Source organism: Protopterus annectens, chromosome 9.part0 (assembly GCF_019279795.1).
Source record: "Protopterus annectens isolate FY-2018-M chromosome 9.part0, PAN1.0, whole genome shotgun sequence".
Taxonomy (NCBI): Eukaryota; Metazoa; Chordata; order Ceratodontiformes; family Protopteridae; genus Protopterus; species Protopterus annectens.
This window is the reverse complement of record NC_056743.1, coordinates 708,902,282-708,928,048: the sequence shown is the minus strand read 5'-3', so window position 1 is coordinate 708,928,048 and position 25,767 is coordinate 708,902,282. Positions and strand designations below refer to the sequence as shown.

The 25,767-nt window shown below is 41.5% G+C and overlaps 1 protein-coding gene across 1 annotated transcript in view; it reads right to left on the bottom strand.

Annotated features, from left to right (window-relative positions):
- Nucleotides 1-25,767, bottom strand: part of LOC122810578 (RLA class II histocompatibility antigen, DP alpha-1 chain-like) — a 419,522-nt gene that overhangs the window by 94,889 nt on the left and 298,866 nt on the right. Inside the window, exon 4 of the mRNA XM_044082157.1 lies at nucleotides 23,774-23,931. Within this exon, the coding sequence (XP_043938092.1) occupies nucleotides 23,774-23,931 (158 nt within the window). The remainder of the gene's footprint in view (nucleotides 1-23,773; nucleotides 23,932-25,767) is intronic.

Here is a 25,767-nt window from a genome sequence, read left to right as displayed (position 1 = left end):
TCCTATCTCCCATCCAATTGTCAAGGTTCCTTCTGAAGAGGGCCAAGGAGGCACTCTACTTGACATGTATAGGCAGTCTATTCCAGAGTATGGGGAGTCTCTTGGGTCAGGAACCTATCCCTCCAGCATGTTTTGTTCATTGTGATAACAAGGTTTGGATCCCTGGAGTTTGTGGCTCTGAGGGATTGGGATTCTTTAAGTGGAGCATGTGCAACAGTTCAGGGTTTGATATGGCCTTGTATGTTGAGCAGAGATTGCCTTTGAGTAGATGATATGCCACAGAGTATAGCTGGACTCTTTTTAGATGGCCAGCATAGGGCATCTGCTTTAGGCCTGTGATTCTTTTAGTGAAGTATTTCTGCAGCTTTTCCAGCTGTTGCAGATGTCTTGTGGGGTACATACCAAACGGGGCGCTGTACTCTATAATGGGTCTAATGAGGGATCAGTACAGTGGGACAATGACCTCCTTTTTTCTGGATGAAAAGCCCTTAGTGATGAGGTGTGCCACATAGAAGGATTTCCTGACTGTTGTGATGTGGTTATCGAAGGTGAGACCACTGTCCACCTGTGCCCCTAAGTCTATCATGACACTTTCGGTGTTTAGTGTACTGTTACCTATGTGGTAATTCATGGGTACATGTTTTTTCCCACAGGGGATAAATATACATTTCTTGGCATTAAACTTGAGCCCATGGCTCTGGCACCAAGCATCTGTTTCTGTAAGGCCCTTTTGTAGAATATCCACATCATTCGGTGATTCAATAATGGTTCCCAGTTTGCAGCCATCTGCAAACTTTGTTAGCCAGAGTCCCTTAGTGTTGGCCTGTACTTCAGAGAAGTAGATGCCAAACAAGGGCAGTCCCAGGACTGAACCCTGAGGTACTCCACTTGTCACTTGTCTGGAGCTGGATTTGGAGTCCACTACATTTACAGTGTGGGTTCTGTCAGTAAGCCAGTTGGCAAACCATCGAGTAACATAGGGATTTATGCCCAGCTTAGTAAGTTTATCTATAATTCCATCGCTTTTTTTTTTTTTTTTTTACTTGGGAAGAAAAGAAAGGAACTGGGAGACTTTTTATGTTCGGGAGAGCCGGAACAGACAACATAAAAGGGTAATCAGGTAAGTTTCTTTAGTTTTGGAGAACGTACCTGATTATCCTCTTATTTTGTCTGTGCTGTCTCCCTCATTCATTACAGGTCTTCCATTTTCTTTCTTTTTTTAAAACAAAAAAAAAAAAAAGTAAAAAAATTACGAAATATAGTAATGGGAAAATGTCCGGGTGACTGGACCTTTTCCCATTGGTATATTCTCGGATTTACAACGGACATGCTGGTTGGGCTGGCCAATCAGAGTGCTCATTTTTGAATGTTAATGGGGGGTTAGGGGAATGGCCTATACCTCCGTAAAGGCAGAAGTGTAAGATGGAAAAATGTTTAATATATACATACTATTTTCTCTTTTTGGAATCAATTTTTTTTTAAAGATGGATTGTGATAGGCTGGGCCTGTCTTCAGTTTCCTTTTCCTGCCAACAGGAATATTGCCAGCATAGAAAGTTCCAACACAGAAGATCAGAACTTGTACCTAATAAGTAAAGGCATAGATAAGGGGTCTGCAGATTCTTAGTGAGTAAAATAATACAAAGGTGTTTTAGTTTTAATTGGTCAATTGTTATACTTTAGTAGATACAAAATATTCTGCCTAGAAGCAGTTATAATATAAAAGAATTAAGTTTCTTGTGTTTGAGGAGATCTCAGTCTCCCACTATGTGTGTTCTTTGCAATAAAGGAGATTATTCTGCTCTGCTGAACTGTGTTGCATGAAGTTATTTTTGACCTTAACAGTTTGGTGCTGTGAAGTCTTGGAGTTTTTAAGTGTTTTGAGAGTTGCTGCAGCAGGAATCATCTTTGGGCCCATTTTTGATAGGATTTCTGTCTGGTGCATTTCTGGTCTGCCAGCATGCTACTATATTTTTTCACCTTAAGCAGAGTTTGAAATCATTACAGGTTAAGATTTTGTTACACAGTCCTTGCAACAGACTATTATTTGTATAAGAATGGGTTGAAAAGTACAGTTTTGTACCTACCATAAATGTAGACGTTCGAAGATCCACATTGCTGCAGTCATAACCTGTGGGTAGTCTGCTGTCCTCGGTCGGCCCGAATACCAAAGTGTTAGGCTGGCGTCGGTCATGGTCGCTTAGATCTGACGTCAGTACGCCGTGGTACTAAAGCGCATGACCGACGTCATATCCTCAATCTTTCTTGCCCCAGATGTCAGAAGGCCCTAAAAAGAAAGGCCATAGCCAAAAAACAGAAAAACATCCAACCACCCATGTACAAACCATATCTACAACCCAAACCACACAACCACCCCAAACTACAGTGGGGAAGGAGGGAGGGAAAATTGGACTGCAGCAATGTGGATCTTCGTACATCTACATTTATGGTAGGTACAAAACTGTACTATGTTCTTCATCTCACATTGCTGCAGTCATAACCTGTGGGTAGAATCCCAAAGCAAAGGTAAAGGGAGGTTGGCAAAATCAGAAAGCATTGGGAGCTGCTAACATGCCCTGCAAAACTGCAGTGGCAAAACCAGCCCTAGATTTTGAATAAAGAGGGAGATGATAATGTTTGGAAAAAGTGTGCACTAAACTCCAAGTATCTGCCTCCAAAATATCTTTAGTAGCTACACCCCTCAGAAAAGCAGTAGAAGTGGCAGTAGCCCTAGTGGAATGAGGTCTGATTCCAGCCGGAATCTCCTTACCATGATGAGAATAACAAAAAGCAATACAATGACCAATCCACTTAGAAATAGTTTGTTTAGAAACAGGTTTCCCCTGAGAACCCCCCAAAGCAAAAGAAACAAACAACTGTTGAGACTGTCTGAACCCTTTAGTTCTGCTCAAATAATAACGCAACTGCCTGTGAATATCCAAAGAGTGCAAAATCTTTTCCCCTTTATTTTGGGGATCAGCATAAAAAGTAGGCAAATGAATAGACTGGTTCAAGGCCACATTTGAGACCACTTTAGGCATGAAAGTAGGGTTAGTACGCAAAGAGACCCTGTCCTTATGAAATATTAGGAAGGGTTCAACTGCCATTAGAGCCTGTAATTCAGATACCCTTCTAGCAGACGTAATGGCCAACAAAAAGCTGTCTTCCAAGACAAAAACTTCAACTCAGCTGTAGCTGCAGGTTCAAAAGGAGATAAAGTGAGTTTCTCCAACACAAAATTGAGATCCCAGGAAGGAGTAGGAGCTCTACGTGGGGGTCTTATATTCTTTGCCCCTCTAAGAAATTGTTTGAACAAAGGATGAGAGAATAAAGGTGGGTCACAGTCATAGTGAGCAGAAATGGCTGCAGCATGAACTTTTACAGAGGAGAAAGACAAACCTTTGTCTAGTAATTCTGTAAGATACTGAAGTGAAACACTCAAATTAGGTACTGAAACATCAAAGCACTTTGCTTTGCTCCAAAGAAAAAATCTCCTCCATTTATCAGCATAAACCTTCCTTGTACTAGGCCGTCTGGCCTCCAAAATAACATTCAAAACTTGTTGAGGAAGCTGTGACCCTCCAGGGTCTAGAACAGAATATGCCAGGCTGTCAGATGCAGGGACTGTATCCTGACATTGAGGAAATGATTGCCTGCCTGGGACAAAAGGTGTGGACTTGATGGCAAAGGCCAAGGAGGCTCCTGTACTAAACTCCTCAGTAGAGGGTACCAGTGCTGACGTGGCCAATCTGGAGCTATAAGAATCATGGAAGGCCTGTCCCGTCTGACCTTCAAGAGTACCTTGGGAAGAAGAGGCAGAGGAGGAAAGGCATAGACGTAAAGATTGTTCCAACTGAATGATAGAGCATCCACTTTCCAAGCTTTTGGATGAAACATCTTTGTGCAAAACTTTGGCAGCTGGAAATTTAGTGGAGAAGCGAACAGATCTATGTCTGGAGTCCCCCAAATCACTGTCAACTGTCGAAATACATGAGTATCCAATTTCCACTCGTGGGGATCCACCATCTGTCTGCTCAAAACATCCGCTAAGGAGTTCTGTGCTCCTGGCAGAAACCTTGCCTGAAGAGTGAGATGCAAACTGAGAGCAGTCTCCCACAAAATTATAGCTTGTCTGCAAAGTGGGTATGAATGGGTTCCCCCTTGCTTGTTGATGTACCACATGACAGTTGTGTTGTCTGTTTGAATCAACACTTGTCCTGGGTGAAGTAGATCCTTGAAGGCCATCAATGCAAATTGGACTGCTAACATCTCCTTCATGTTGATATGCAAATGTTGAAGTCTGGCAGGCCACGTGTCTTGAACCCATTTTCCATTGAGGTGTGCTCCCCAAGCCTTGTCCGAGGCATCTGTCGTTAAGATCTGACTCACTTCTGGTCGGGTCACAGAGAGTCCCTTGTTTAGGTGACATTCCTGAGCCCACCACAAAAATTCCTTTTGAATGCAAGGTATTATCTGAATGACCGTGTCCAAATCGTGGCAGTGTTGAGTCCATACACTCTTGAGATACCATTGTAACTTCCTCATATGCAGTTTGGCATTGGGAAGCACTAGAATACAAGATGCCATGAACCCCAAGGCTTGAAGGACTGTCCTTGCAGTCAGCCTGGACAGGAGAGACAATTGTCGGAAGTAAAGGGGAAGATTTCTTTGCTTGTCCGGGATCAAAAACGCCATCTGAGAGGCTGTATTCAGTCTCACACCCAGAAAGCACATGTCCTGAGAGCGTACTAGACTGGACTTTATTTCGTTCACAGAATACCCTAGGCACCTTAACACTGCCATAACATACTGAAGATGGTGAAGTAGCTTGTCTTTGTCTTGAGCAAGAATCAGGCAATCGTCCAAATAAGGATAAATTTGTATTCCTCTTAACCTTAAGAAGGCTATCACTGGAGCCAGAACCTTTGGGAACACCCTGGGTGCAGTAGATAAGCCAAAGGGCAATGCAGAGAACTGATAATGTAAAGTCCCAGCCCGAAAACGCAGGAATCTCCTGCAGCTTGGCCTGATAGGAATATGAAGATAAGCCTCCTTGAGATCCAGAGTTACCATCCAGTGATCTTTGCCTAGCATAGGTAGAAGTTGTTGCAAAGTCAACATTTTGAATTTTGGAATGTCCAGGTATGTGTTGAGAATAGACAAATCCAGAATTGGCCTCCAAGTGTCTCCTTTCTTTGGTACAAGAAACAGGCAAGAATAGAATCCTAGGCCTACCTCTGATGGAAGAACCTGCTGGATAGCTCCCATTTGAACAGTAAAGAAATCTGTTTGTGAGCCTCTGCCTTTTGCTGAGGAGGAACATCTGGCATGCCTTTGAAAGGGGGCAATGTGTGGAAATAAAACTTGTAGCCCCGGTTTATAATGTCCAACACCCATTTGTCCCGGGTGACTAAAAGCCAATTTTGCCTGAAAAGTGCCAACTTTCCTCCCAGAGGAGCTGCCAGACAGGCAGGATCGGGCAGCTGAAGATGCAGGTCATTGGGTCTGTTTACGAAAGGACTGGCCCCTGCCCTCACCTGTAGACTGTGCAGGGGAACTCCACGTCCTAGGCCTAAAAGAACCCTGTGCATGAGCTCTACCCCTACCACGTCTAGATCTGCCCCTAGACTGTAAATCAGAAGAAGGGTAAGCCCATCCCTTAGTAGGCCAATTTCTGCTAAACTTAGGAGGCTGCACCTGTAAAAAATCTTTAACAGTCTGCATAGACTTAGCTTTGTCCTCCATTTTCTTCAAGACTGACTCCACAGGAGAACCAAACAAAACTTCAGACTGAAGGGGAGCATCCAAAATTCGAGCTTTCACATGCTCCGACAAGTTCTGATCCTTAAGCCAAGCGTGCCTACGAATAACTGATCCAGTGGCAGCCACCCTGGAAGAGGCCTGCAAAGCATCAAAACCACACTGCAAAGAATGCTTACCCACCTGATCAGAGGCATGAACCAAATCCTGTAATTCTTTACACTCTATGCCCTCTGCTAAAGCATCCACCTTAGATTTCAATTGACTAAGAAGAAAATTCTGGTACTTCAGCATATGAAACTGGCAATTTAAAGCCCTCATTGCAAGAGTGGAAGAGGTATACACTTTTTTACCCCACCTATCCAGAGCTCTAGAGTCCTTATCCAAGGGAACTGGATTCTTAACAACAGAAGCCCTGACACCCTTAGGTCCCTGGCTAATAGTTTCTGGGTCAGCCCTAGGGCTCTTATACAAATATTTGTGAGCCTCTGGCACCCTGTAATACCTGTCTGGCTTAACCGGGGCAGGAGGCAAAGAGTCTGGATTAAGGGAAGCCTCAGAGAAAACATCCTGTACAACATCCAAAACCGGAGGTATAGCCAAGGGCCTATGTTGTGGTAAAAACAAAAATTCCCTAAGCCTCTTTCGGGAATCTGAGAAATCCTGACCTTCCCATTTAAAATGCTCCCTCATAGAATGCAGGGTTTCTGAAAAAGAAAAATCCTCTGGAGGGGAAGCAGAGGGACTAGAATCCTCTGCGTCAGAATCAGAATAAGGGGGAAAGTCCTGAATGTCTTCAGCCGAAGACTCTGAGTAATCTGAAGAATGTTTCAATCCTTCCACCTCTGGCTCCACCCTAGGCCTCTTATCTGGAGGGGGCATAGAACCTCTAATCAAGGTAATTAAATCTTCTGCCATTTTAAGCATGTGTTTTTTAGGCACAGAACCTGCAGAACTAGGACTGACGCCAGAGGAAGACAAACCAGGCCTGGCCTTTGAAGGTACCTTAGAGACAGAGGGAGAAGGCCTAACCACCTTATGCAAAGAAGGAAGTACAGCAACCTGAAAGGCCCCCTCAGCCTGACCCGACTCCTGAGAGGCCACATCTTGCAAAACCAAAGGTTCCCCCTGAGACTCAACTGAAACCTCGGCCGGATCCACAGACTCCACCGTGGTTTCTAAAGAACCGGCGTCCGGAACAGATGACTCATCCTGCTTGGATTTCAAAGATTTCTCTTTATGCTTCTTCGCGGTAGCGGGCGTCGGAGGATCCGACGGCATATTGTAATTACACCGCTTACCGAAGACAAGCCTAGCACAATCTAACCTACGTTTAATGGTGCGCCTATTAAATTTAGCACAAAAGCGACACCCGACTACGTCGTGCTCAGGCCCCAAACAAGGAATACAAAGAGAGTGGTAATCCCTATGAGGTATCTGTTTCCCACAAGAAATACAATTATTCACTTTTTCTGACATCCGGATTTAACACAGGCAAGAAAAGACAGAAATATTCCCCAACGGGGTACTTAGCCCAACTTGGTCTTCGGTCTGAAACTCAGAATACGAAAATTTCAGGACGCCGAACGGCACTTGCAAACGCTGCTTCTGCTTCGGACCATGCCACAAGAAAGACTGAGGATATGACATCGGTCATGCGCTTTAGTACCACGGCGTACTGACGTCAGATCTAAGCGACCATGACCGACGCCAGCCTAACACTTTGGTATTCGGGCCGACCGAGGACAGCGGACTACCCACAGGTTATGACTGCAGCAATGTGAGATGAAGAACATCTGTATGACAGTGGGTTTAATTGCATGAGAGCAGGTTACAACACACTTCATATGAGAGAGGACTTTAATTTTGAATGGGATCTAACATATATATATATATATATATATATATATATATATATACACACACACACACACACACACACACACACACACACACACACACACACACACACACACACACACACATGAACCTTACTTATTACCATATTCAGGATGGGAGGGTGGCCTAATGGTTAAGGTGTTTTCCTTGCAAGCACAAGGTGCAGGGTTCGAGTCTCACAAGGGATAATTGGCTAGGCTTAAAATGGCTCACAAGAGTAGTTAGCTTAGTATTAACCTATGAACCTTACTTACATAAATATATGGGTTACCTTCACTTGATCGACAGCCCATTTGACTGAAACCCATTGAAATTTCATTTGACTGGCAACTAGTACTTCAGTATACTTTAAGGCAAATAACAGGGATTTGTCCCCTTCCCCAATATAGTGTGACCCTGGAGTTGGTATATATAGATTGGGGACGCAGCCCCCACATTGTGGGGTGTAGTGGGTGAAGCCCTCCACCTATTTTGGTTTAAATTCTGTACTTTTCTTCTTTTAAACAAAACTAGGTGGGGGCTGTGCCTTCCACACTCCCCAATGTGGGGGGGCTGCGCCCCCCCTAACTATATATATATATATATATATATATATATATATATATATATATATATATATATATATATATATATATATATATATATATATATACACCAACTCCAGGGTCGCACTACACTGGGGAAGGGGACAAAAGACTCTAAAGTAAAAATGGGCAAAAAACATATTAAAGGTTATGCTTTCCAAGTGGTTGGCTGACTGTATTTTGTATGTCTAAGAAAAGCCGAGTATTCCTTTACTCGGAAAGCCCACAGCCCACTCCACATGATCTTTGTCAACATCTGCTGCCTTTCAGAAAAGTCTGCCTATTGATGAGATATGTGCAGCTGCAACCTGGTCCATGGTACACACCTTTGTGTCTCATTATAAATTGGATGTACTGTCCAGATCTTGTTCATCCACTGGCTTCACTGTGCTCAGGAATACCTTCCCTTGAGGCTGCCCAAGGAAAAGGTAGCTTGGGATTCTGTTCCATCTGTTGAACATAACAAAAATGTACAAAATCAAATACAAAAGTTATGTACTTACCAGAACAACAGATCTTTGTTGTCCATATTTCTTCTAGTTCAACATCCTTCCCCGATCCTCCTTCCAAATTTCATGACTGCTTTGCACTTAGGTTTTGTTTTTTGGTTCTCTAGACAAAGGTTTTTATTTAGGATGTTAACTTGGGTAGTAAGTGTAGCAGGCAAACTCAATCTGAAGCTAGAAGGAGGACATCAGGGAGTTATGGGTAGGGGTGGAGTCAGAGTCCCGGTTTCATGTGTTTGGAAGTGCTGACACCAGATCTGATACTGGATCAGAAACTCAACTGTTGAACATGATGAAACTGGACGACATCGAATCCACAGATTCAATACTTAGGACATCTCATTTTAAGAAGGCTCTTGGCAAATCTTACCTTCATGCATTACTGCTATTCAAACTGCACGATGCCCTACAATATTAAAACAACAGTGGATCTTTCTGGTACTGACAGGTTAATGCTGGCAGTGGATTTCTAATTATGCAGAAGTAGTAAAACCATTATTAGAGTTACTAAAGAAAGACATTCCTCAGCCTTTACTGTGAAAGGAACATCATGAACAAGCTTTTGTCCAACTAAAACTTAACTTTCTAACCCTCCTGTTCTTGGGTTATCCAAGTATTCAAAGCAAATTTTCAATTCTGTTGTGAGAGGAATAAAGCAGTATTAGGACTACTGGCAAAACGTAGAAATTGTGGGTTACCCATGTTACTTATTTCAGTACATATCTTGATCCTGTAGTACAGCCGCGGTCGTACAGAGGTAGCATTGTTGCCTCACAGCAAGAGGTTCTCCTGTTCGATTCTCGGCTGGAGTGCCTTCTGTGTGGATTCTGCATGTCCTCCCCGCGGTCGAGTGGCCTCCAAAAGACATGCGTGAATGGGCGTGCCTTTGCTGAAGGTTGGGCATCGGACTGGCAACTCGGCACCATAAAAATCGCCTTCCAATCATTAACGGACTGGAGTTCCGCTGTGGCGACCCCTAACCGGGAAAAGCCAAAAAGACCAACAACAACACTCCTCCACTGCATTAAGGTGGTGGCTGCAACGGTGGGCATGGTAGAAATGGTGGCTACCCTAACTCTTGGACATGAGACTTTTGCACCAGTTCTGCATTCTGTAGAAGTATTACTAAGAGCCAAAATGTAATACTTATCTGCTACACGATTGTCTGAATATGAATTATCTTTGCTTAATAACCATTCTTTGCATGTCATTAGATATCCACCTCTTAACTAGGCTTCTTTAATTTCTATAAGGGAAGAAGGAGAAAGTACAGTTTTGTACCTACCATAAATGTAGATGTCCGATAGGTATGCATCTGCAGTCATCACATATGGGTTGTCCTGCCTCAGGCAGCCCTTCGGTCGGCCGGATTCCAAAGTCTGGGTCCGGCGTTGGCTGATGTCGCCCTTTCCCTGACGTCAGAGCACCTGGGGTATAAAAGCGTCAGCCGACGCCATCTTCCTCAGTTTTTCTTGCCCCAGATGCCAGGTGCCCTCTAAGGAAGGCTAAATTTGGAGAAATGCAATAAATTCCAAAAATGCACAGAAATATATATGTATATATATATATATATATATATATATAAATATAAAACAAATACACCATAATATATAACCCCAGCCAGCTAGGAGAGGGATAAGTACCCAATAAATACCACAGAGGGGAAGGAGGGAGGGTAAACCTGACTGCAGATGCATACCTATCGGACATCTACATTTATGGTAGGTACAAAACTGTACTATGTCCTTCAAGGATGCATCTGCAGTCATCACATATGGGTAGAATACCATAGCTAATCTGGGGGTGGAGGATCTATGTAAAGGATGGTGTAGCTAAAATGCCCTGCAGGACTGCCGTAGCAAAGCCTGCTCTGGATATGGAATATAAAGGTAAATTGTAATGCTTGGAAAATGTATGCACGGAGCTCCATGTAGCAGCTTCTAAAATGTCCTTGGTAGCCACCCCTCTTAAGAAGGCTGTGGAGGTGGCTGTGGCTCTGGTGGAATGAGGTCTAATGTTAGCTGGCACAGTTTTTCCATGAAAGGAGTAACAAAACGAATGCAATTCCTATCCATTTTGAAATTGTCTGTTTGGAAATTGCTTTTCCTTGTGCACCAGAAGCATATGCTACAAACAGCTGGTCATTTTTTCTGTAACTTTTAGTTCTGTCCAAGTAGTAGCGCAACTGTCTGTGTATGTCCAGGGTGTGCAGAAGTTTTTCCCCTTTGTTTTGTGGATTTGGAAAGAAGGTAGGCAGGTGAATAGCTTGGTTTAATGAGACCCTGGATACCACCTTTGGCATAAATGAAGGATTGGTTCTCAATGAGACTCTGTCCTGATGAAAAATAAGAAATGGCTGTACTGCCATGAGGACCTGTAACTCAGATACTCTTCTTGCTGAGGTTATGGCCAGAAGGAAGGCAGTCTTCCAAGACAGGAACTGTAGTTCTGCAGATGCTGCTGGTTCAAAGGGAGGCAGTGTTAGTTTTTCCAACACGAAGTTAAGGTCCCAAGTAGGCACTGGTGGTTTCCTTGGAGGATTGATGTTTTTAATTCCTCTTAGAAACTGTATTAGGAGAGGATGAGAGAAAACAGGTGGATCAGTATTGTACTCTGCTGAAATTGCTGAAGCATGAATTTTAATGGAAGAGTAAGACAGGCCATTGTGGAGCATTTCTGCTAAGTATTCCAGGATATGTGCCATGTTCATCACTGTCGCATCTAGGCCCTTTGTGGTGCTCCAAGTGTGAAATCTTTTCCATTTTGCTGAATATGCCTTTCTTGTGGAAGGCCAGCGAGCTTCCATGATGATATCCTTCACTCTCTTGGATAGCTTATCCTGAGGAGGAGTCAAGGTATTTTCCAGGCTGTTAGTTGCAAGGTTTTCAGGTTGGAATGCAGAGTTTTGTAATTGTGCTGTGTCAGGAGAAGTGGCCATTGAGGAAGAGGCCATGGTTTTGTGCATGACATGCTCTTTAACAGTGGGTACCAGTGCTGTCTTGGCCATCCGGAGCTATCAGAATCACTTTTGGCTGCTCTGTCCTGATCTTCAGTAAGACCTTGGTCATTAATGGCAGAGGTGGAAATGCATACACTGTTAGAGTTCTCCAGCTGAAAGAGAGGGCGTCCACTTTCCATGCTTGTGGGTGGTATGTCCTTGAGCAGAATTTCTTCAGCTGATGATTGTGGGGGGAGGCAAAGAGATCTATGTCCGACCTCCCCCATGATTGTGTTATCTGAAGGAAGATGTCTGGGTGCAGCATCCATTCGTGTGCATCCATGATGTTTCTGCTTAAGCTGTCCGCCAGTATATTGTCCTTTCCTGGCACAAACTGGGATTGCAGCTCTATATTGAGTTTCAAAGAAAGTTCCCATAGATTCATTGCCAGTCTGCAAAGAGGGTAGGAATGGGTGCCTCCTTGCTTGTTTATGTACCACATAACTGTGGTGTTGTCTGTCCTTATTAGCAGGTGGCCTTGATGCAGAAAGAATTTGAAGGCCTCGATTGCATGTATCACTGCCAGCATTTCCTTTTGGTTTATGTGCATGCGTAGCTCTTTTTGTGACCATAGTCCTTGAATGCATCTGCCCTCCATGTGCGCTCCCCATCCGTGGTCTGAAGCGTCCGTTGTAATGGTTTGGCTGGCTATTGGTTTGCTGAAGGGCAGACCCCTGTTTGACTGGCTTGCTTGAGCCCACCACAGAAATTCCTTTTGAAGGCATGGAATGAGTGGTATTAAAGTTTCTAAGCTGTGACTGTGCTGAGTCCATAAACTCCTTAGGTACCATTGTAGTTTCCTCATATGCAGCCTTGCTTGTGGAATCAGAAGAATGCAAGAAGCCATGTAACCCAGGGCCTGCAGGATTTTCCTTGCAGTCAGCTGAGTTTGTCTTGTCAGATTTTTGAAGTAATCTGGTAGTCGACTTTGTTTTTCTTCTGTGAGGAAAGCCATTTGGGTGGTTGTGTCTAGATTCGCATCCAGAAAAGTTATTCTTTGGGATGGAACAAGTCTTGATTTGTGAATGTTGACTGTATATCCCAAGGCCTGAAGTAGGTGGATGGCATAATTCAAGTGTTTTACCAAAGTTTGTTGGCTGTCCGCTTGTATAAGGTAGTCATCCAGATATGGGTATATTTGAATCCCCTGAAGTCTGCAGTGTGCAATTACTGATGCCAGGCATTTCGTGAATACTCTGGGCGCAGTAGATAAGCCAAAGGGCAATGCAGAGAATTGATAATGCTCTGAACCTGCAAAAAATCTGAGGTGTCTTCTGCAACTTTGTCTGATAGGGACATGCAGGTATGCCTCCTTGAGGTCTAGAGTTACCAGCCAAGACCCCTTGCCCAGCATGGGAAGGAGTTGCTGTAGAGTCAGCATTTTGAATTTTAGCACAATGAGATAAGTATTCAGTGCGGACAAGTCGAGAATAGGCCTCCATTGCTTTTCTTTTCTTGGAACAAGGAATAGTCTGGAATAAAATCCTTGGCCTTGTTCTGAGAGAGGAACCTTTTCTATAGCTTTCATTCGCATTAAGTTGGAGATTTGTTTCAAAGCCTCTGCCCTTTGATTCGGTGGCAGGTCTGGCATGCCTTTTCTTTTTGGTAATGCGTGAAAATGGAACCTGTATCCTTTGTCTATTATTTGTAGTGTCCATTTGTCCCTTGTAATACTGTGCCAATTTTCTGAGAATAAAGAAAGCTTTCCGCCCAAAGGTGCTTCCAGTTGAGCCCTGGTTGGCGGTGTCAAGGTAAAGTCATTGAGTCTGTCCTTGTGCAGCAGTTGTAGGTCCTGCACTACCTCTCTGGTTGGGAGGCTGCCATTGACGTCCTCTGTAGGAGCCTCTAGCTTGCCCTCTACCTGTGGCATGCCTGTTCTTGCCTCTCTGAAATCTGTCTGTGTCTGGAAAGGACCAAGTCTTGGTAGGCCAATTTCTGCTGAATCTTGGTGGTTGGACTTGGAGAAAATCTTTGACTGTTTGTACATATTTTTCCTTTTCTTCAAATTTCTTTAAGACCTCCTGAGCAGTGGAGCCAAATAACTTTTGCTTTTCCAGTGGAGCATCCAGAAGCTTTGCTTTAACATGGTCTGGCAGAGATTGTTCCTTCAGCCAAGCATGCCTACGTATGACTGCACCTGTCATAGCTGACCTACATGAAGCTTCCAATGCATCATAACCACACTGCAAGAAATGGTTGCTAACCTGTTGGGAGTTATGTACCAGATCCTGAAGTGATTTGCAATCTAGGGGTTCAGGTGAAGACAGTTTTTTATGCAATTCATCTAACAAATACTCTTGGTACTGTATCATATGAAATTGACAATTTAATGCCCTCATAGAAAGAGTAGCAGAAGTATACACTTTTTTACCCCATCTCTCTAAAGCCCTGGCCTCCCTTTCAGAGGGGAGTGGATTTTTAGTAGTGGCAGCTGCAACCCCTTTAGGGCCCTGGGAAATAGTTTCTGGATCAGCAGAGTGGGCCTTGTAAAGAAAAAGATGTGAGTCCGGGACCCTGTAGTACCTAGGTTTGACAGGAGCCGGAGGAAGAGTGTCAGGGGTTGTGCTAGACTCAGAGTACACATCATCAATGACATTCAGAACAGGAGGAATAGCCAAAGGTCTATGCTGAGGCAAATGCAAGAAAGTCCTTAATCTCTTCCTGGAATCAGAGAATTCCTGGCCCTGCCATTGGAAATGCTCTCTCATAGTGTGAAGTGTCTCCCCAAAGGACAGCTCTTCAGGAGGGGAGGCCGAGGGGATAGATTCCTCTGCATCACAATCCTCGTAGGCTGAAAAAGCCTCCTCCTGGTAGTCCAAGAGAGTAGAGCCATCAGAGGCCTCATCTGAGGAGTGGGGATCAGAGGGCTCAACCCTGGGCCTTTTGTCTGGAGGAGGTTGAGAGCCCCTGTCCGGATGAGGCTGTGAGCCCCTAATTAAGGAAATAAGGTCCTCTACTAAACTTAGAATCTGTGAACCTGTAGTGGGTCCCTGAGGGATAACCCTGGGAGGCAAAGCTTTTGAGTGTTTAGCAGCTTTAGCCCTTGAGAATGCCTTTATGGACATGGAGGCAGGAGGCCTGGCTGCACCACATGCTGGTGTAGTTTTGTCTAGAGGAATGGTGTCGGAAGGTTCCAGGACACCAGTTTCTGATGGAAATTCAATAACCGACTCAGTAGGGGCCTCCGGGGCCGAGGTTGCCGGTTGAGCGGTTTCGGTGGTCGGAAGTACCAAGGACTCGGTTTCAGCCGAGACCGAGACACTCGCGGTAGTCCTGGCCGTGGTTTCAGCCGAAACCGCGGCCCGTGTGTGTCGGTCCTTGTCCTTCCGTTTCTTTGTTAAATGTGAAGTCAGAGTCTCCGACGGCATATTGTAAGCAAAACTAGCCCCAAAAAATTCCTCTGCAAACTCCGCCCGATGTCTAAGAGTGCATCGGTTGAAGGAAGCACAGGCTGAACAGGCCGAGACGTCGTGGTCTGGGCCTAGGCAAGGGAGGCAGTAAGAGTGGAAATCCTTATGAGGTATTTGTTTCCCACAAGTTAAGCAATTATTAATTTTATCTGACATCGGCTGAGGCAAGAAAGAGTCCCCAACGGGGTACTTAGCTTTTGAAGTCTTTGGTAGCTGAATTACAGGAGCTGGCCGACGGGCACTTGCGAACTGCTTCTGCTTCGGGCACCACACGGCAAGAAAGACTGAGGAAGATGGCATCGGCTGATGCTTTTATACCCCAGGCGCTCTGACGTCGGGGAAAGGGCGACATCAGCCGACGCCAGACCCAGACTTTGGAATCCGGCCGACCGAAGGGCTGCCTGAGGCAGGACAACCCATATGTGATGACTGCAGATGCATCCTTGAAGGACATCCACATGATTGTGTTTTTGTAGTTAACCACGTGCTTCCTCCCAGATCAGGTTTAAAAGATACCCCATTACCAAATTCCAAAGTACCTCTATTTGTTGATGGTTCCTAGCACATTAGTAGCAGCATTTTCCTTGTGAACAAGTACTGTTAACAGGACAATTAAACAGAAATGTGTGTGCTCAAGTAACCAAACGTGTAGCCATTAATGAAGTACGCAGACTAGCAAAGAACAGAAAAGTAACAATTTTAATAAGCTCATGTTATGCTTATGGGGTAGTTCATGACTTTGGGACACACTGGAAAGAAAAAGGGGACATGACATCAGCAGAGACAATTACTAAAAATGCTGTTTTTAATCATGAACTATTAAATGCACTTTTGTTGCCAATGGAAATAGCTGTGGTCAAGTGTGATGCACATTAAGACTGATGATTCATATATTTCAAAAGGAAATAGTTTTGCACATATGGCTGCTAGACAAGCTGCATTGCCTTATTCTGTTCAGGTTCCATTTTTACAGCAATTGCAAGAAACTAATGTACCTTTTTTTTCTTTTTTACAGGAACTGTTATCTTTTCAAAGTCAGTCCGATAACTTTGAAAAGGTAAGGTGAATCCGTGATGGTTGCAGATGCTGTCTGGATTCACTGTGGCACCACCCAGATGAGAGGCTAGTAGTCCCATACCCTTTTCATACTCAGACAGTTCAAGCTGATCACTTGCCCTCTCATTTGGGAAAAATGCATTAATAAAACAAATTTAAACTGACTGGCATGTCCCTTACATTTCCTAAGTCGTCTGGCATTTTGTAAACAGATTCATTATTTATTTACAATACGTGTCAGAAAATGTTCCCATTCCTATACAGTCTTTGAGAAAGCTATGTGGACTTTTTTGCTGTGTACAGTGGGATTTCAATGAACTTCTGCATTAATGGGAGTTCAGTGAACTTCTGCAATCACAAAAAAATAAATATATTTTGGTAATTGGAGATCCCTTTTTGGATGAGTTGAAGCTTACTCTTGTGCTGTGAATGATTTGACTATGGTCGCCAATCAGTAGCGTAACTAAGTTGGGGCAAACAAGGCAATCACCCCAGTCACTGTCTTGTCCAGGGCACAATTCGCTGATCTAAAATACATAATAAAATATATATTTTTAGTCACATGCTTTTTTACTTACCTTTAAGGGAAATGACAATGTGTACTTCTTAAATGACTGTCCAAGATGCTCTTGCAAGCCTCCAACCCCTGCTTACATCATATTGCCTGGGCACCACCACAAAAGACCTGTGACTGGCTGTGCAAGTAGAGGAGGCAGTGCTGCAGTGCAAGAAAGACACCATCTTGGGCTACATTAGTGAGCTGAGGGATACAGTGTTTTTCAAAATCTAAATTGCTTGCTGAGGGTGTAATTGGTTGTGTATGGGGCTAGAGACTAGGGAAGAAAAAAAACAAGTCTTTGAAGTAAGCAGGTTACTTACTAGTATGCATGTTGTGCATGCAGTTTCGTGTCACTGAAAATGCTTTTATTGTGTATACTTGGGACAGACTACTGAAAGGGTCATTGGGGGAAATATCTCACTCTGGTTTCATCGGACTGCTTGTACATACTTGGACAGACTGCTGAAGGGGTCATTGGGAGAAATGTTTCATTCCAGTGTCATCCGAGTTCTTGTGCATACTTGGGACAGACTACTGAAGGGTTGTTGAGGGAAATGTCTCATTCTGCTGTCATTTGAGTGCTTGTGCATACTTTGGACAGACTACTGAAGGGATTGTTGAGGGAAATGTCTCATTCTGGTGTCATCTGACTGCTTGTGCATGCTTGGGGCAGACTACTGAAGGGGTCGCTGGGGAAATCTCTCATTCTAGTGTCATCTGAGTACTTGTGCATACTTGGACAGACTACTGAAGGGGCCATTAGGGGAAATGTTTAATTCTGGTGTAATTTGGGTACTTGTGCATATGCGGGACAGACTACTGAAGGAGTTGTTGTAGAAAATGGTTAATTCTGGTGTCATTTGAGTTCTTGTGCATACCTGGGAAAAACTAAAGAAGAGGTCATTGTGGAAAGGTTGCACTCTGGTGTCATTTGAGCACATGTGTATAATTCGGACAGGCTACTGAATAGGTCACTGGGGAAATGTTTCATTCTGGTATCATTTGTATGTTTGTTTGTGCTTGCACAGACTACTGAAAGGGTTGCTGCAGAAAATGATTCATTCTGGTGTCATTTGACTGCCTGTGCATACTTGGAACAGACTACTGAATGGGTTGTTGGGGGAAATGATTCACTCTGGTATCACCTGCATGCTCGTGCATACTTAGACTACTGAAGTGGTCTTTGGGAGAAATGTTTCACTCTGGTGTCATTTGCATGCTTGTGCATACCTGGGACAGTCTACTGGTGAGGTTGTAGGAGAAATGTTTCATTCTGGTGTCATTTGCGTGTTTGTACATACTTGAACAGACTACTGAAGGTGTCTTTGGTGAAAATGTTTTTTTTCTGGTGCTTGTGCATACTTGGGACAGACTACTGAAGGGGTTAGTGGGGGAAAAGCTTCATTCTGAAGTCATCTGAGTGCATGTGCATACTTGTGCAGACTACTCAAGGGTTTGTTGGGGAAATATTTAATTCTAGTGCATGTGCATACATGGAAAAACTACTGAATGCATCATTGGGGGAATGTTTTAATTTGCTGCTCATGCATACAAGGAGAAATCAATGAAGGGGTCATTGGGGCAAATGTTTCATTTAGGTGCTTATGCATACATGGGCAAACTACTGAAGGGGTCATGGGGGAAATGATTCATTTTGGTGCTTGTGCATACATGGACAAACTACTGAAGGGGTAGTTGGGGGAAATGATTCATTTTGGTACTTGTGCATACATGGCAAACTACTGAGCGGACATAGGAGGAAATGACTCATTTCAGTATCATTTGAGTGCTTAGGCATACATGGATAAACTACTGAAGGCATAATTGGGGAACGTATTCATTTTGATATCAGTGAAATGCTTGTCCATATTTAGACAAACTAGTGAAGGGATCACTAGGACATTTAGAGAAAGAAAGCAAACAATGCATCTACACTGTTTGATAAGTAACATTGCTGCAAAGCCAAGCATAATTTTAATTTATATTTTTCTTGATTTTAAATCCTTCTACAATGACTCACAGAAAATTAAACCCCTAATGATCAGGCTCACTAAAATGTATTTTTTATGGGGGCAGGCTCCACTGCATCTCCAGTGTGGGGCTGAGCCACTCACACCCTCCAAATTTATATTACTAGTCTCTTCTTGGTCATTGAAAAAAGTAACATATGTCCTTGTCTCTCGTGAAAGCAGTATCAGGAGTTCATACCTCTCAACCACTTAGAGCAAGAAATGTGGACAAAGCCTAAATAATGGGGTCAAAGGACCAAAATTAGGGACAGGTTTTAAATATTTCTCTTAAAGTTTAAACTTATAAAAGTTGCTAGTATAACATAATTTGTATTAGTATGGACTTTCTGAAGGAAATGAAGTCTGAAACACAAATTCATGTCATTATTTAATGAGTTCAATCCTTACTAATTTGGGAAAAACACATTTTATGAGGTAAAAATCTGGACATTCTGCAAAAATCTGGACAGTTGACAGATATGGTCAAAGGTCAGGGCTAAGTATTCAGCAAGTGCTGCTTAATAGTCCATTTGTTGCCTAGGTAAACTAAGGAGAAAAATCAATCTAAAATGGCTTTGTCCAGTCAAAAATGAGGCCTGATTCTACTCTGTATTCTTAATAGCCTTGTTAATGTCTCCATTACAGTACCTTGAAATAATCATGATTGCTGCAGAATAAGAAATTGTGCTGTCCAAAGTATTAAACTGCATGCCTGAGCCAGAGACTGGTGTATGGCTTTGGGAACTTTTCATCTTTCTTTGGTGTTTAAGCAGCTGAAGAGTATCATAAAACAGGACAGGTGCATGTAATGTAGTATACAAACAGTTATTGGATTTGACATTCAGGATTATTACTGGGCTTTTATAAAATGTTTGGTATTATTAAAATGAAGGATTTTTTAACTCAGACACTTCCTTTATTGATGACTAGCATGAGAGTTGGATATATACCTATTACGGTTTGTTTTGCTCACTAAAAAAAGAATTGTGTGTGTAAGTTCATAGTTAGTACTAGTCTATCTACCATTATGGAACATTTTATGCCTAGCTAAATTTCCCATCTCAAAGGTAAGAATTTTATTATTTACTTTTATTTTATTTTACATTTGTTGACCGGGCTAGTCCAACTGGATACATGTCCATTTTCAGTAGAAGCCCGGGGGAGATAAGCTCCATTAAACTAATAAGAATGTATAGAATGAGAGATTAACATCAAGAACTTGACAACAAAGTTTAGAAAACAATTCACTACTACTATAAACATATTTACACAGTAGAGGGTTTGACATTCATCATGTAGAAGGCTAGGGTGTGCACACACAGACCAGCAAGAACACGATGGGGGTATTCCTTTGTTTCTAACCCCAGCAACTGAATGGGTGCACCATTTTGTGCAATATTTTAAACAGAAGCTGGAAAGCTAAACATAATTATATGCATAACATTTACACCTTTAGACTGGTTCCACTTCAATTATCAGTGACTGTAATGGAACATACCTTTTATGTCAAGAATGGGACACTTTATGTCAGATGGAGCAACTGCAATTTTACTCAAAAATATATGATAGAGATGGAGGACTGGGTATGGCAGTATTACACAAATTTTATTATACTTCTGGAGATCAAACTTACCTCTGGTTGCCAATAAACTAATTGGGATGTTGCTACATAGGCAGTTATACTAGCTGTTCAACATACAGAGACTTTACCTAGCGAAAAAAATCACAATGCTTGTTGAAAAAGGGAGACAAAGGATTTTAATGATGTAGATGGGAAAATACGTGCTTCTTGGGTTCATCATGACACCAAAGGAAAGACTGCATTTAAAGGACTAGCACACATGCTTCTTGGTGATAGTGTTATTTCAAGAGCAGGAATTATACCTGCTTATGTGGCAGTGAAGTCAATTTGGGAGTTGAGAAAACTGTCTAAGCTATTAGAATTACTACATAATGCTACTTTTGAATCAATAAATCAGATTACAACTGAAAAGGGTGGTACGTGCACACTCATCAAAATGGAGTGCTGTTCATTTATCCCAGATAATTAAAATACCGTCTGCAGTCACCTAGAAATTATACAAAAGGTTGTGGAACTGTTTTATGCAAAAGCAACTGACAGCTGTCAGACGGCATGGTTAACTAATCTATTTTATGGGTAGGGAGGAAGTGTTTTGCAATTCTTCATGTTGATTGCAATAATAATTATCCTCTTAGGTATCATATTATTCATGTGTAAAATGCTAATTGTAAAATTCTTGAATCTACAAAAAGTATCGAATTAAAAATGAGTTGAAACACTGCCACTGCACAATCAAAGCAAACAGCAATGAAGAGGACAAATTTATGATAATTTATTTGAAACAGAGATTGAGCACAGGTTTACTGCTCACAAAACCATTTTTGCTAAGTGTCTGTACAAGTACTGTGCATGCCAAGGACTGAAGGAGACAGCATGTGATGAGCATTCGATAGCATGTGAAAAAGTGTCTATTCATTTGAAAATGTTGTTATTGTCTAGTTATAAAAAAGTTATATATGACTTGAGTGATGCTTCATGATATTAAATTGGAGATTGTGAAAGTGGAAGTGTAACACTGGAAAAATGTGTGTGTGTGTATATATATATATATATATATATATATATATGTATAGATATAGATGTATATATTTTTGTTTCAGGATGGATTCTGACAGGCTGGATCTGTCTTCAGTTTCCTTTTCCTGAAAACATGGATATTGCCAGAGGAGAGTGTTCCAATATGGAAGATCAGAACTTGTGCCTAATAAGGAAAGAGACAGATAAGTGGTCTGCAGATTCTTAGTGAGCAAAACAATATAAAAGGGTTTAATTTTAATTGGTCAGTGGTTATAGTTTAGTAGCTACAAAATAGTCTGCCAAGAAGTAGTTACCACATAGGTGGCAGCCCCCTTAATACAGAAGAGGTAATAAGAGATCTGGGGATCCAGGTAGACAGTAATCTCTCCTTTGACAATCATATTGCCAAAGTAGTTAGGAAATCCTTCTACATGGCCCATCTAATTACTAAAGGGTTCGCATCTAGAAATAAAGAGGTTATAGTGCCCCTCTACTCGTCACTCATTAGACCCATTTGGGATGTACCTCAGAAGACACTTCCAACAGCTGGAAAGACCACAAAAGTACCTCACCAAGAGGATTACTGGTCTCAAACATATGTCCTATGCAGCCCGACTGAAAACACTCCGGCTGTACTCAGTGGCAAATCGCTTACTCAGAGGTGATCTCTGCCTGACTTACAAAGCCATGTCCAACTCAGAATTGATGGACATGCTCCACCTAAAGAAATGCAAGTCACTGCGAGCCACGTGCTCTAGTGAGCTAAACCTTGCCACAACAATAAATAGAACATGCCGGAGGGACCGATTCATGTCACAGAGATTCCCCATGCTTTGGAACAAAATTCCAAACTACATCAGGCAGAGCCCCTCACTAAGACTCTTCAAGAGAAACCTCGACGAGTGGATGGGTAACAGAAAATACATCCCTGGGATCACTTCATTGGCTCTGCTTGACAGAGGATCAGTTAATTAATCAATGGGGCAGTGAAAGCCGACACACTCTGGCTAGGCTTATAAATGCCCTCGGGCAGATAGCCTAGTACCTACCTATGAACCCATATGTATATATAGAGGTAAATATATACACATATATGTGTGTGTGTGTGTGTGTGTGTGTGTGTGTGTTTGTATATATGTATATGTATATATATATATATACATATATATATATATATATATATATATATATATACATATGTATGTACATATATATGTATCTATATATATATATATATATATATATATATATATATATATATATATATCAAACGGGGTCTACTTTGTTTTAGTGAAATTACACTTGCCTGAAACTTTAAAACGCGAGATGACTTCACCGAAGGCTTGAACTCCCGAAGCAACTAATCAGTGTTTTTACAGGGAAATAAACCAGTTGGCCACCAGGATACAATAAAAACAAGTGACGCAAATTAAACCCATGCATGCAGCCCCCCCCCCACATCCCCCAACTAAATATACCAACTCTGAAATCGCACTACACTGGGGAAGAAGGCAAAATTCACCCTGGTGGCCAAGTGGTTTGTTTCCCTGTAACAATTATTCGTAATTAGTTGCTTTGGAATTTTCAGTCTTTGGTGAAGTCGTCTTGCATTTTAAAGTTTCGGTTAAGTGTAATTTTGCTAAAACAAGGTAGACCCATTTATATATACGTGTAAGTGTGTGCGTATGTTGATATAAATATATATATATATATATATATATATATATATATATATATATGTGTGTGTGTGTGTGTGTGTGTGTATACACACACACACACACACACACTATTTGTCATCATGATAATTGCTTAAATTAGAGTTGAGAATGGGATATTAGAGGCACAAGAATTGACCATAGCATTTAATCCTATAGGAGAATGCATACGGAGCAGGCAATGATTGTCTTTTTGCCATGTATGAGAGTTATGAAAAATGTTGCTGGAACAGTTCTGAGTTATTTCTTATCTGGATGAGATTTGTCCTCTAGAAAGATAATTTTTTAAACCATCTGAATATTTAATTTGAGGTTTAGGGGAGCTGATATTTTACTATATCTGTAAAATTGTCAATATAAGTATAAAACTTACTGACAACATGATGGCACTATATAGGTCATATTTTCCAGACTATTTCGCAGACTGTGGAAAGCAATTCACATGGTGTGTATTGTATTTGTGAATTATCAATGTAAGCATGTGTTTGGCTCTTACACATAATTCCAAATGATTTGAATTTTTTTCTCTGTGATGCTGTTAATAAAATTATTAAACACTGTAATAAACTGAAGTACTTTGAAGACAAAAATCTATGCATCTCTTGTTTAGTGATAAAACTCAGAAAGGAAAAGTGTGAAGAAAATTATATGAAAAATATGCATTTCTTAAAGTACTCACTTAACGTATTTGTCTCCTCTGATTGTCACTCCGTTTCATCCCTTTGATAACAAGAACTGTTCCAATGATTATTCCAATTATACCTACTGCCAGTCCTAAAGCACAAACTACCGTCTCTGTTGTCTCATATCCTGGTAATGGTGCAGGTACGTCACATTCTAGAGGAAAAAGAAAAAGTTATGCATCTCTAAATGTGAAATTTGTATTGTTTGTTAGTTCATTGTCCAACAAGCACTAATGTCTACAAATCAGTAAAGATACTTCACCCAGATGACTATTTGACCAACTATGATGGATCTTGATGTTTTAATTTTTTTAAATAACATATATCTATCTACAGCTACATACATATATATATATATATATATATATATATATATATATATATATATATATTTATTTATTTATAGGTCCACTTTTTAATTTCAAAATACTGAAATCCTGAATTTCAGTATTTTGAGACTAAAATGCCGAAACCTCACAAACACGAAACTACACAATCATGAACACTCAATATCGAAGTTAATAAAACACAAATAAATATCCAACTCCCCCAAAACAACACATAAACATTACATAACTAAAACTGGTAACATTACCATATGTTTCTGCAGGTGGGCAAGCTCCCCTGCACCCCCCATGTGGAGGTCTGCGTCCTCACACCTCCACTACTTATATATACCAACTTTGAGGTTGCACTAACATGAAGAAAAGGAGCACACACCTTCCCTGACTTGTTCTACACTCCCACTACAGACAGTTATATACTCACTAATAACACACACATGCTACACATGTACAAAAATCATCACAATCAGCACTCACACACATACACTCTCACCTACCTACCCCAACCTATGTCTACAACTCCCCACAACAAGTAAACATTATTAAATTTACACTAAAACCCTTAAAAATTGAACACCTACCTGAATCCCACAACAGAAATGAATTGGCTGCCATACCACATAACCCTTAAAGGCATAGCACATTCTAACTAACACATCACAGCAAACCCAACATGGATTCAATAAACTAAGACTTGACATAGTGCAGTTTAGAAAAACTGTACTTTTGACATTCTGGACTCGAAATACTGAAATCTGAGATTTTTGTATTTTGAGATTAATAATATATATGTATTGAGGAATACCAAACAACTGAACATCAACTACAAAAGGTCGACAATGCAGACATCGATTTCTTCCACTTTACCAAATACTATTCCAAGTAACTCAATTTTTTTTATCAGAAAAGCAAATATCTTCAGTTTTAGTCACATCACCTAAACCTTTACTTTTCTCTTTGTTCAACTGTAATCTCACTTTCTTTAAACTAGCATTCAATAATTTCATCTTTTTTTTAATTCAACTCTCTTTTCTTGCAATAACTATAACTTTATTGGCATATGATAAAAAATAAGAAATCTCACCACAGTTATGTAATCTATATGCCCCCACACACAACATACCACTCATAACACAAGCAATAACATTTGTCACTAAAGAAAATAATACATTGCTCTTAGGGTAGCCTTGTCTTACACCTACTTGCTCAGTAACCACCCATTAACATTACTCTAACCCTGTTATTACTATATGCCTTCTTTAATAAGTTCATGATTTTCCTTTAAGCCCATATTATATATCAACATATCCCATAAACATTTATGACTCACATAATCAAATGTCTTGATTACATCTCCCACTATTAACTTGGCACAACTCCCTCCATACAGTATGCCATTACAACCAACTTTACCACAATTATCATTCCTTTCAGTAAAAGTGATGTTTCTGCTAACTACCACATCAATAGCAGCACCGTACATACACACTCAGCTGTGGAACACCTGGGCACACAGGTTGACAGCAACCTTACCTTTGACTACCATGTCTCCACAGTGGTAAGAAGGGCATTATATATTGCTTATCTCATAACTAAGGGCATTGCCTCCAGAAAAAAAGAAGTTATAACCTCCCTGTACTCTGCTC